The sequence below is a fragment of the Hylobates moloch genome, unplaced genomic scaffold (genome assembly GCF_009828535.3).
Source record: "Hylobates moloch isolate HMO894 unplaced genomic scaffold, HMol_V3 SCAFFOLD_3, whole genome shotgun sequence".
NCBI classification, from domain to species: Eukaryota; Metazoa; Chordata; class Mammalia; order Primates; family Hylobatidae; genus Hylobates; species Hylobates moloch.
Window position 1 is genome coordinate 100,633,479 of NW_026652278.1, and position 12,573 is coordinate 100,646,051.

The following is a 12,573-nucleotide window of genomic DNA, read 5'->3' on the forward strand; positions in this document are numbered from 1 at the left end:
TAGTTCTTTATAGCAACATGAGAACAGACTAATACAACATGTAACAGAAATTTGAGGTTTAAAAAGAATTTTTGCCTCTAAATCCTCATAATGCAAGATTAAGAATAAAGCCTGGACAGATGAGCTGTTATTTCTGGATACCGGTCTTTGCAAATACCATTTGGGTTATCAGGTATTATTTTGTATTATGTTAATGCTCTCCAAAGTATTGAAGTGTAATCAGAATGCACAAAATATTATCAAAATATACAAAGATAATAAAGAAAATGAATTAGATTTTTAAAAACTATTTACTCATCATTCTGTGCCCTTTATAGGATGACCTATATAAGTCTATGTAGGATGTTCTTGAGCACACATTCATAAGATTCCTGTTGTCTTTCAAGCAAGTTACATTTTTCACTGTGAACTTGTTGGATTTTACGTTTAATAGCCTTTCTAAGGGAAGAAGATTTATCTACCATTTCCCTTACATCTTCCACAGTGTCTAGGCTGGAACCAAAATTGATGCTTTTTGACTTCTGTATGGCAACTATTCCTGTGACATATTTTGAAGTTCCTTGTACCCCCTAATCTGGCCCTGCACCCACACTGAGCCTCGTGGCTAAGTTTTGATGCCCAAGCAGTAAGATGGTCTAGTGGAATCCCCTAAAGCATGGGTCATGAGCCACCCACATCACACCCATCTAGTGTCTCTCAGCAGGTGCAGGATTCTAGGTGCTTCCACAGATCTTCCCCACCCAGTGAAGCAACATTAACCAGCTCCCCAGGAGAGTCTTGTGAACTCCAAAGTTTGATCATCATCCTAATGATAGCACTTTTCTGCTCCTGGAAATTTTAATGATGTTGCTTGTGAATATGGTTCCCGGGCCTGGTCTTTGAAAATGAAAATGGAAGATGGTGCTTGACTTTGGGGAAAAGAAGTGAGACGCAGACTACAAAAATGGCTCAAAACAACGCCCTCTGACAATTACTAAGAGAAAATGTTAACCTGTGCGCTGGGAAACAACACCCCCCATTTCTGTGAGGCAGTTGCCAAGCAGATGCCTGATTTCAGGGATCTCTGGAGCTGCACCCTCCAAGGCGCTGGCGCTTAGAAACGACATGAAGAGCCAGCCCTGCTGAGCAGGACCAGGGCGCCAAGTCTGAGTGACTAATATTTTTCCAACCTAGAACGTCATTAACCGATTGATAACTATTTCCCCTTTAAACTAGGCAAAATCAGCATTCCTCTCCCCTCTGTGTGCCAGAATTCGAAGATGAACAAAAGAGGCCTGCATCAGGAAAACTGTGTTCAGTTCTCTTGGATTCAGGGCTTCGACCCGAGTTGGGCTGAGTGAAGGAAGACGCTGGTGAGATGTCAGGGACCCAGGGAATGAAGACACACCGAGAAAAAGGAACCTGCAGGAGTGGACAAAGAACCGGAGCATAGGGATCTGAGAGGGCTTGAAATGAACAACAGACTCATACAAGGATTTCTAATCAGAAAAGAGCGATTGCTTTAATAAAGCTGCAACCTGGAACAATTACAATCTGACCAGATGTTCTTGCAAAACTGGTAAAGCAGAGAATGTGTAAAAATCTCTCCCCCTCCTCGCCTGAATGCAGTTGACTAAAGGCCAAAAGGCTGGATCCTCAAAGCCCAGATCTGATCACTGCAGATCTGGGCCACCCTAAAAGCAATCGGGTGTAATCTTTCCAGCTCCAGGCCCTGGGATGAGGGAGGTGGGGGAAGGTGGAGAAAGGTGGAGGAAGGTGGAGGGAGGTGAGGGGAGGTGGAGGAAGGTGGAGGGAGGTGAGGGGAGGTGGAGGGAGGTGAGGGGAGGTGGAGGGAGGTGAGGGGAGGTGGAGGGAGGTGAGGGGAGGTGGAGGGAGGTGAGGGGAGGTGGAGGGAGGTGAGCGGAGGTGGAGAGAGGTGGGTGGCGGCTCCAAGGTTTGAAAACACATCCAGGACACTTCCCATCCTCCAAGAGCACGCAGGCTCACAGGCTCTTTCACGCTTCTGCTTGGGACGATCGCGTGCATGAAATCTGGCAGGGAGGAGTCAAGGAGATTGTTAGCCCGAGGGCTGGGACGGTGGATCTGGGAATCAGGGGCCTGGGGAACGCGTTCTCTTCCTGCCGCGGGCTGCCTAGTGCTCCGGAGTCCCCGCGGGGCCTGGCGGCGGGGCCGGGGGCTGCACGCGACCATCCGGCAGGCGGCGGCAGCGACAGCGGCGGCCGCGAGGGACGCTCCCGGGGCCCGAGCTCAGAGGGAGCGGTCGCGGCTTGGCAGCTGCTCCCCGCTCCCCCGCGGCCTAGCCAGGGGAGGGGGCGCAGCGCCGGGGCCATGGATCCGCGCCAGGCCGCTGCTTCCCGCCGGCGGGCCCGGGGCGGGGCGGCCCCGGCCCCGGCCCCGTCCCCGTCCCCATCCCCATCCCCACGTCCCATCCCCCACGCAGCCTTCGCCCTCCCTGCTCCTTCCCGCGCCGTCTTCCCTTCCCGCGTTCCCCGGGAGAAACATGGCCGGGAGCAGCGAAGAGGCGCCAGACTACGGGCGAGGCGTCGTGGTAAATGCAAACTCCCGATTTTGGGGCTCGTCCCGCTCCCCTCCCTCCCTGGCACCCTGCTTGTAGATTAAATGCTTGCCGTGCGTCGGGGGAGAGAGCGGGCCACCGCTTTGTTCTCCCTCCGGGCGGGGATCGCTTCCATCCTCAGACCCGAGCCTCCTCTCCCCGCCCCCAATCTGACGAAACAATGAGTCCCGTCCCTTCACCCCGAGTTCCCAGCGTCCCCCCGCGTCCTCCGGCCGGTAGCTCGCTCCTGCAGCGTCCCGCCGGCGCCCAGCCGTCCCCATCCCCACGAGCCACGGGGAGCCGCTTCTGCGAGCCGGGCGGGGCCCCAGGGACCCCCGCGTGCTGCTCTGGAGGCCTTCTTCCTGGGCCTCCTCTTGACTCCTCCAGGGCGGGCTTCAAGTTTTGTTTTTAAAAAGGACACTGAGGGGTTTTGAAGGCAGCTAGGAAATAAAGTAGCTCAAGTGGACAGAGCTTGAGCTTTGAAGCCTTTGGTACCCAGGTTGGGGGCTGACAGTGGAGGCCTCTGCAGGAGCTCTAGGACACGCTGGCGGCTCCTGAGTGACCTATGGCTTGTCTGTAAAAGGGAGCAACAGCAAGCTGGGCTCTGGAGCCAATTGGGAGGATGCATGTAAAATATCTAGCAGTGTGTCCGGATGGGAGGGTGTGGGGTGCTGGTTTCCCAGAACTGAGCCTCATTAACCCTGAGAATCCTGGCAGTGTCAGCCAGAGGGTACCCATCTCTCAGTGTGCTAGGATCCAACCCGTTCTTGACCTTGTGGCCACGTTGTCCCTGCTTTCTGAGAAATGGTTTTCCTAGAAGGTGGTGGTTATAACTTGTGTCAGGTTCAATGTGAAACTCAATGGTGGTGAGGATGGTGGGTGGGGCTAACTTGCCATCTCTTTCCAGGGATCAGCTTGTCATTCACAGATAATCTGTTTATGAATATGAATGGCCTGAACTAAAGTAAGTGGGCTGGGGAGGGAAACGTGTCACATTCAGACAGAATGGGTCAGGTTGAAATGTGGGGCTCAGTGCTTAATTTAACAGCAGGACCTTTCCTTCTTAAAGGATGAGTTGATTTATTCATTCCACACGTTTATTGTCCTGCTGGGTTGTAGGAGGTGTTGTAGGCTCTGGGGTGCAAAAGACAAAGGCCATGTCTTCACGAGCTTGCGTTCTAGAGAAGACACAGGCAAGCAGTATGTAAACAAATAGAGAAAATTTCAAATAGAGATATGTGCAATAGGAGGAGGGTAACAGGATAGAGGGTAATTGGAGAAGGGGGGAGTGATGCCTTTGCTCAGGTGGTCAGGGCAGCCTCTCTGCGGTGACCTTTGAGCCAAGATCTGAAGGGTACACCCGAGTAGCCATGTGGACTGCAGGCAGAGACCCGCATACCAAATGCAAAAGAATCATTGTATCCGATTTATGCTTTTACAAAAACCATTTCAGTTACCCCAGGAGGAGGGGCAAGGCTAGCGGTGTGATGGATGGAAGGGGGACTGAAAAGCAAAAAGGGCAATCATTAAGTTCATTCTGGACAAATTGAGTCTGCAGTGCCTGTAAGGCCCACAGGTTGGCCTGCACTGTAGGCGATTTGAAATTCACATTTGGAATTCAGGAGAGTGATTGGAGAGATTTGGAAATCATCAGCAAAAAGAATAGTATTTAATGTTCGGGAGTGCTCAGTGAATATGGAAAAAACAATTAAAGCAACTGTTAAGGATGGAAGCCTGGAAAGTCCCAAATATACGAGGCTGCCTGTGGGGGAGAAGCTGGTTGAAGGAACCGAGAAAGAACGCTGAAGGGTGAGAGGGCAGGCAGCGTGGTGGGTGCCTTGGGGACAGAGCATTGTTGAGCAGGAGGGGCGGGGTCAAGAGGTCATCAGAAGTGTCAGATGCTACAGGGACAGCAAGTTGGATACCAAGATGGAAAACAGCCACTGTATTTAACAATTACAAAGCCATTAGTAGGGAGAATCTTTCAAACAACCACTCCATTGGTAGAATGGTTAAAATATAGTACAAGTTGAGCATCCCTAATCCAAAAATCCCAAATCCGAAATGCTCCCAAATCTGAAACTTTCTGAGCATCGACATGATGCTGAAAGGAGTTGCTCACTGGAGCATTTTGGATTTCGGATTTTCAGATTAGGGATGCCCAAGCAGGAAGTATAATGCAAATATTCCAAAATCCAAAGGAAAAAAAAATCAGAAATTGGAAACACATCTGATCCTAAGCATTTTGGATAAGGGGTACTCAACTTGTACTACCGTAACATACTACATACTTTTAGAAAAGAATAAGGTGAATCTAGATGCACTGATAGAGTAGGTAAATTGTTGAAGTCTAAAAAACAAGTGAGAGAACACTGTAAATAGCCCAGTCTATTGGTGTCGACGGAGGTCCTCTTGGAAGCAAGGTAATTTTTTGAAAGATGCAAAGAGGTAGTGAGAGGGGTATAAAGAGAGTAGAGGGCCAGGTGAGGTGGCTCATACCTGTAATCCCACCACTTTGGGAGGCCGAGGTGGGTGGATCACCTGAGGTCAGGAGTTCAATACAATCCTGACCAGCATCGTAAAACCTTGCTGCTACTAAAAATACAAAATTAGCTGGGCATGGTAGTGCATGCCTGTAATCACAGCTACTTGGGAGGCAGAAGCAGGAGAATTGCTTGAACCCGGAAGGTGGAGGATGCAGCAAGCCAAGATTGCACCATTGCACTCCAGCCTAGGCAACAAGAGTGAAACTCCTTCTCAAAAAAAGTAAATCAATAAAAAAACAAAAAAAAATGAGTATAAACTGGACCAGCTGCCAAGGGGCTTGGTGATTGCATGAGAGCCCACAAAGGTGGGAAATAATCCATGTATAATGGAGACAGTCCCTACATGTACATCCTTTTCTCCAGTAGAACTTGGAATAATTAGATTAACCTCAAGTTGGATATAAGCAGGCAATTTCAGAGTGAATCGAAGCTGCTGGTAGAAGGCAGCTCATGGCATGTAAGGCAGCAGGGAAGGGAGAGCTGGAGAGGGTGAGTTTACTGGGAGAATAGAAAGCTCTCAAGGATGGGATACAAAAAAATCAAATTAGTACCAGTTTTAAAAAGGGGCAGGTGGCTGGGAGTGGTGGCTCACACCTGTAATCCCAGCACTTTGGGAGGCCGAGAGGGCGAATCACTTGAGCCCAGGAGTTCGAGACCAGCCTGGGCAGCCAACCCTCTCTCTACAAGAAATACAAAAATTAGCCGGGCATGGTGGTGCATGCCTGTAGTCCCAGCTACCGGGGAGGCTGAGGTGGGAGAAGCACCTGAGCCCAGGAAGTCAAGGCTGCAGTGAGCCATGATCATGCCACTGCATTCCAGCCTGGGTGTCAGACTGAGACCCTATCTCAAAAAAGGGGCAGAGGGCAGGTAATAATAGCAAGCATTTCTTGAGCACAAATCTGTAAGGGAGGTCTAGTGTACTCCCCATTTTACAGAAGAGGAAACTGAGGCACTGAGCGATTAAGTAAATCACCCAGGTCGCATAAGTAGCAAATGGCAGAAACAGGATTTGAACCAGCTTTCAATCACTATACTACATAGGAAGCTGTGATTCCAGGATGGAATTTCAGGGTTGGGGCTGTCTGTAGGACTGGTCTGGCTATGTGAATGTATTGCTAAATGGGGAATAAAGATGTGGTTTGAGCTAAGGATGTAGTTTGAGCTAAGGCTGATGAAGGAGCTACAAGATGAAGTCGTTGGAAGGATCGTCGAGGTAGGCATTGGAGTAAATCACCCAAGGAACTGTCCAGGAATGAGGTAGAGAAGAAAATTCCGAGTTGGTAGAAATTTGTTGATAAAGATGGCAAGGGATGTAGAGTCAGATGATATAAGCATAAAATGAGAAGTAAAGTTTGTGCAAGAGAAGGGAATATTAAGAGATTTAAGATGGCTCTTACCTATAAATTGGCTTTCGGTTGAACTGGGGAGGTAGGACATTTATACCATTAACAATAAATGGTAGCAAATGCTAATTGCTAAGAGGTAGATCGTAAGGTCAGAAATTTTGCTCGGAGTTGGCTTGTCACTTGATCTGGAGCTCATAAAGTCACCAGATTCCTGGTTGATACCTCTTCGTTACTTCTCAGGGAGAGATAAAGATCTTCTCTATCCACCTGGCTTTTGGGGATCGGGTTATTAGACATGTTTTTGTCTGGTTTGGTTTTGCCAAAGGATTATCAACTGAGCCATCGTTAGTACTTACCTAAGTGAGTTTGGTAGGAATCAGGAGAAGAGAGAAATCTGAAATGATTGTTGTGCTTCTGTTATGGCTGGCTTCCCATCACACTCCGTGAAAATATGGCAATATCAGAGATAAGTAATCAGGTATAGCTCTATTGAAAGCACAGCTCTACTAGGTGGTAATGAGTTTTCCTTCTGAGGGGCAAACCCACCACAGAAGAGGAAGGCATGTGGATACGACGTGGTTGACCTGTCGAGTTTCCTTCGTTCCTCTGTGAGCAGAACCTGGGAATCTTTTAGCAAACCACTTATCCCCACTTTTCAAGATGTGTGGTTGTGAGGTGGGGCCCTTCCCAGGGTACCTCCCTCCCTGGCTCTAGGGCTGGGACAGGAATCCCAGAATTCCTGTCTGGGATTCTTTGAATTAGAGTGAAGGGATGAGACCCCCTTTCTCTTGCCAGTGGAGGACAGATGAGAGCTATGGCCTGAAGGAGATGGTGGGGCCAATCTGTGGAGCTCAGCAGGGGAGAGGAGCAGTGATTAGCTTCTTATATGTGTTTTCTCCCTCAGGGAGAAAAATAATGCAAAAAATAGTCCAAGCACAAAAAAATTATTTTTAATGACTTACAAAGTTTTCAGTGCATCTTCAGTGTGAAAAAGAGAATCAGAATTAGTTCTGGGATTTGGATGTTGCATAAAATGACTCAGTTAATGGGTTTGTCACTTCCCCCAGCTTGGCTATGTTTTGCTGTTTTGAACAGAGAAAGCATTGTACTGAATGCACTTAGAGCATATTATCTGTGATACTGAAACTATCTACAGACTCTGGTTTTGATTTTTTAAAAAGCAAGTGAATAACAATTATCTACAGTTCATAGCAACCTCCATTCCTGCATTACCACCTAGTAGAGCTGTGCTTTCAATAGAGCTATACCTGATTACTTATCTCTGATATTGCCATATTTTCATGGAGTGTGATGGGAAGCCAGCCATAACAGAAGCACAACAATCATTTTGATTTATTTACGACATGATTTGCATGCACCATTGAAGTTAACAAAGCATAAACCAGTATTTCCATCATCTTGAATCGACTTTCATCTCAACAATGAAAACTCACTATTCAAGATTAATTGAAAATAATGGCCAATTTGGATTATAGAACAGTTTTAAAGAAGTATATTTCTTCTACTTTTATACTTCTTGTTTTGTTTTCTTGAGACAATCTCACTTTGCTGCCCAGGCTGGAGGGCAGTGACGCCATCATGGCTTACTACAGCCTTGACTTCCTAGGCTCAAGCAATCCTCCTGCCTCAGCTTCCCAAGTAGCTGAAACTACAGGCACACACCATCACACCAGAACAATTTTTTTTTTTTTTATTTTTTGTAGAGATGGGTTCTCATTATATTACCCAGGCTGGTCTCACACTCCTGGGCTCAAGTGATCCTCCCACTTCAGCCTTCCAAAGTGTTGGGATTACAGGCATGAGCCAATGCACCAGGCCTCAAATGTATAGTTTTAACTAAGATAATAACACTGGCATATAGGTTTGAGGCACTTCTTTAGATGAATTAAAACACATAATTTGTTGTTAAATGATTGATGTTTCAGTTCATCTAAGTGACTAGCACTTATTGCATAAGAACTGTAGACCAGAAACTGATATGAGTCTCACATTCATTATCTTATTTAATGCTCACCGTAGCCGTATGAGGCGGGCACTAACTCCATTTCATAGATGAATACACTAAGACTTAGAGAATTTAATATGCCCAAGGTCTCATGGCTAGCAGGCTTGTCCCAGGTGTGTGAGGCTTCCACATCCATGCTCTTAACACACTACTCTGTGCGGCCTCTGGGCTATGGATCCATGTTACAGTTTTAATCTATAGGTTTGTTTCATTTGTCATTTTCTTATCATTTTTTCCCTATTTTTGGCATTCATTTTTGGCACTTTTAGTCTCTTTCCTTTTTTTGGCATTATGCATCAAACATCATGTACTATACACCATGCAGTGTTCCAGGTATTCTAAATACATTATCCTTACAATAACCCTATCCATAGGTTTTATTGTGTCTTGTTTAAAGCAAGGGGAAACTGGATCTCAGAGACGGTAAGTCATCTCCCTAACATCACAGTAGTAAGTGTCAGAGCCAAACTCTTGAACACGGAGTGGAGAGTATGCTCCGAGATTCAACCGGAACGGGGGCAGTAAAGGATTGATGTGGTTGGAGGAATGGATTCAGAAGACCACTAGTTAATGGTGCCACTGGTGGAGGAGCCCCAGAAAGTGGGGTAGATAGTATATGTGGTCTGGAAGGCAATCCAGGAAGTGCTGTACACCTGGATGATCCCCCTGGGGCCTGGGGCCAGTCAGGGTTCTCCTGGTCTGGTCTTTACTGTGGCCTGCCAGAGGCTCTCCTAGAGTCTCCTCATGTACAGCTGGTAGTCTAGACTCTGGCCAGCTGCTGTAGTGTTAGAGGTTATAGGTACAAGGAGTTCTCAGGGTGGCAGCCAGAGGAGCTTGGTGCAAATCCAGCAGTCCCACCAGCCAGTTTGATGGTAGAGGGAGAGCAAACGAGACACTTTTCAAATCAAATATGCAGATTGACCAGGCATGGTGGCTCACACTTATAATCCCAGTGTTTGGGGAGGCCAAGGTGGGAGGATCCCTTCAGGCCAGGAGTTTGAGACCAGCCTGGGCAACATAGCCAGACCTCATCTCTACAAAAACATTTAAGAAAATAAGCTGAGCATGGTAGCTGAGCTCCTTATCTCCAGCTACTTGGGAGGCTGAGGTGGGAGGATCACTTGAGCCTAAAAGTTTGAGGCCGCATTGAGCTATGATTGTGGTACTCCACTCCAGCCTAGGCAACAGAGGGAGATTCTGTCTGTTAAAAAAGAACATAGATGATATACACCATGTGGCCATCAGTCAGCCAATGGATATGACACATTGGAATCTCCAGAACCTTGAACAGTGGTGCTCTTTATCACAAGGAGACAAACTGAGAGTTCAGGTTTTCAGGTAGCTGGAGAATGGAGACTGTGTTATCCATTCATTCATTTAACGTTTTTGAGCACTTACCATATTCCAGATCAGCATTCTGGGCACTGAGGGATTCAACAATGAATCAGAAAAAGTCTCCGCCAGAAGGAGCTCATGTTCCGACAGAACACACCCATGCACACACACGTCATCCAGTGGTAAAACAGGCTATGAAGGTCAGGGAAGGCCCCTCTGCAGAGGTGACATTGAATGGAGACTTGAAAGAAGTAGAGGACAGCCATGTGGAAATCTGGAGGAAGAGTGTTGCAGGCAAGAGGAGGCGCCAGTGCAAAGCTCAGGAGGCAGGGGCGTGACTGGCAGATCGGAGGACTTGCAAGAGAACAGCTGCTGAAGCAGAGGGAAGAGGAAGAGTGCCAGGAATGAGTCAGACAGGTAATCCCTGGTGAGCCACAGTGAGGACTCTGGTCTTTACTCGTAGTAAAGTGATAAGCCCTTGAAAAAAATCTAAGCAGAAGGCTGCCATGATAGGATGTCCTTTGTCTTTTTATTTTTTGAGAGACAAGGTCTTGCTCTGTCACCCAGGCTGGAGTGCAGTGGCACAGTCATAGCTCACTGCAGCCTCGAACTGCAGTGTAGGTGCAGAGGTAGGTGATCCTCCTACCTTGGCGTCCTGAGTAGCTCGGACTACAGGCACGCACCACCTTGCCTGGCTCATTTTTTAATTTTTTGCAGAGACAGGATCTTGCTGTGTTGCCCAGGCTGATCTCTAACTCCTGGCCTCAAGGGGTCTTCCCGCCTCGGCCTCTCAAGTGCTGGGATTACAGGCATGAGCCACTGTACCTGGCTATGATGTGCATTTTTTAAAGGAGCATGCCCGCTTCCATGTGGAGGGGCTGCAAAGTGGAAGCAGGGAGGCAAGTGTAGTGGCTCCTGGGACAGTCCTGGGAGAAATCATGGTGGCAATGGACTGGCCTGGGGGTGGGGGAACAGCAGTGGAGGTGCTGAGAGGTGGTACTGGATAAATTTTGAGGGAATTGAAGATAGTTTTCTGCTGTGTTGCCTGAGGGGGATGAAAGAAAGGAGTCAGTGACAATTCCAAGGGACAGGAGCCTTCTCAAGGATCCTGCATGGGAGCCTTCGGTAAAACAGAGCTACAAGGGGCACCAGGAATTTGGGAAGGAAGATCAGAGGCTGGGGGCAGTCAGCAAGGCCTCCAGGAAGAAGTGGGGTATGATCTGAGCTTCTGAGTTTGGAATACAGAGGTAGAGGAGGAAAGGGGGAGAGAGAATGAAGGGGTGCACAGCAAATGAATGAATGAAACCCAGAGCTGGGAAGGATCCTGACTTGACTGCAAACCATTCTGAAGGCAGGAAGCAAAGGTGTAGGGAGTTGGGCTGGAAAAGTAGAGTGGGTCTGCATTGTGAAAGGCCTCAGAAGCTCAAAGCTGGACAGAGGAGGCAAAGTGTGAGTAAAGAATGGGAAACTGAGGCCAGTTGTGCTGGCCAACACCTGTAATCCCAGCATTTTGGGAGGCCAAGGCAGGTGGATGGCTTGAGTCCAGGAGCTCAAGACCAGCCTGGGCAACCTGGCAAAACCCTATCTCTACAAAAAACACATAAAAATTATCTGGGCATGGTGACGCACACCTGTGGTCCCAGCTACTCAGGGGACTGAGGCTGGAGGATCAGTTGAACCTGGGAGGCAGGGTTGCAGGGAGCAGAGATCTCACCACTGCACTCCAGCCTGGGTGACAGTGCGGGACCCTGTCTCAGAGAGAGAAAAAAAAAATGGGAAACTGGAATACAGCTAGAGTATGATCTGAGTGTGTAAAACACTTCATTATTACATCTTTTCTTGATGTTCCGAAAGTAAAAGTAATTCCACCTTCACCTTCCATTTCTCCCCCACCTCTTTACTATTCTGACCATAAAACTAGTACATCAAGTCCTAAGCGCGAGGGAGACTTACTATCAGTCCATCCACTATGGGAATAGGCCAATTTTCTGGACCATCAGTTTCTAATAGGACAGTTTAAGTGTCCAACATAATACATCCTTTTAAAGTCTTTACTATAGTGACTAGACACTCAAAAGTTTGGGTCTACTCTGATCCCAGGAGATACGTATTTTTAATAAGAAATCTTTTCCAGGCAGATGAGGAACTTACAATGAATAGAAATGTAATAGTATATATAATAATATAATGATACTGCATGTATTTTAGAATTACAAATATGTTGTTTATATTTATATTTAAATATATATCATAAATATATAGTATATATAAATATATATATAATTTGGAGACAAATTATATATTACACATATGCACTCATAAATAATACTATCAGGTTAGCTATAAAACACTGACTTTATATTTTTATTGTATGATAGGCCAGGAGTGGTGGCTCATGCCTGTAAACCTAGCACTTTAGGAAGCTAAGGCAGGCAGATCACTTGAGGTCAGGAGTTCAAGACCAGCCTGGCCAACATGGCAAAACCTCGTCTCCACTGAAAATACAAAAATTAGCTGGGCATGGTGGTACATGCCTGTAGTCCCAGCTCCTCGAGAGGCTGAGGGAGAAGAATTGCTTGAACCTGAGAGGAAGAGGTTGCAGTGAGCTGAGATCACCCCACTGCACTCCAGCCTGGGTGACAGAGAAAGACTCTGTCTCAAAGTCTCAAAGAAAACAAAACAAAACAAAACAAATATTTTATGATGCCAATAGTTGGGAATGGAGTGCTCTGTTCACTTTAGTACTAAGCCTTGTATCAGGATGTG

At 47.2% G+C, this 12,573-nt stretch overlaps 2 protein-coding genes across 10 annotated transcripts in view; one reads left to right on the top strand and one right to left on the bottom strand.

Annotated features, from left to right (window-relative positions):
• Positions 1–1,496: 1,496 nt before the first annotated feature.
• Positions 1,497–3,107, bottom strand: LOC131383106 (uncharacterized). Its single transcript, XM_058436618.1, has 2 exons — positions 2,628–3,107; positions 1,497–2,030 (listed from the first exon to the last, which is right to left on the bottom strand). Exons 1-2 carry the CDS (start codon positions 2,833–2,835, stop codon positions 1,636–1,638), a joined length of 603 nt encoding a protein of 200 aa, XP_058292601.1. The 5' UTR covers positions 2,836–3,107; the 3' UTR covers positions 1,497–1,635.
• Positions 2,039–12,573, top strand: part of PRTFDC1 (phosphoribosyl transferase domain containing 1) — a 103,573-nt gene continuing 93,038 nt past the window's right edge. For 2 of the 9 annotated variants that reach the window (XM_058436613.1, XM_058436616.1), the window contains exons 1-2: positions 3,336–3,374; positions 3,462–3,518. Coding sequence is in view for 2 of the 9 variants with exons in the window: in XM_058436617.1 (XP_058292600.1) it covers positions 2,501–2,548 (48 nt within the window). In the remaining 7 variants the exon portion in view is untranslated. Of the gene's footprint in view, positions 2,549–3,335; positions 3,375–3,461; positions 3,519–4,118; positions 4,364–9,604; positions 10,225–12,573 lie in introns of those variants that run through there. The other 7 variants (XM_058436617.1, XM_032145011.2, XM_058436612.1 and 4 more) reach the window with 6 other exon arrangements.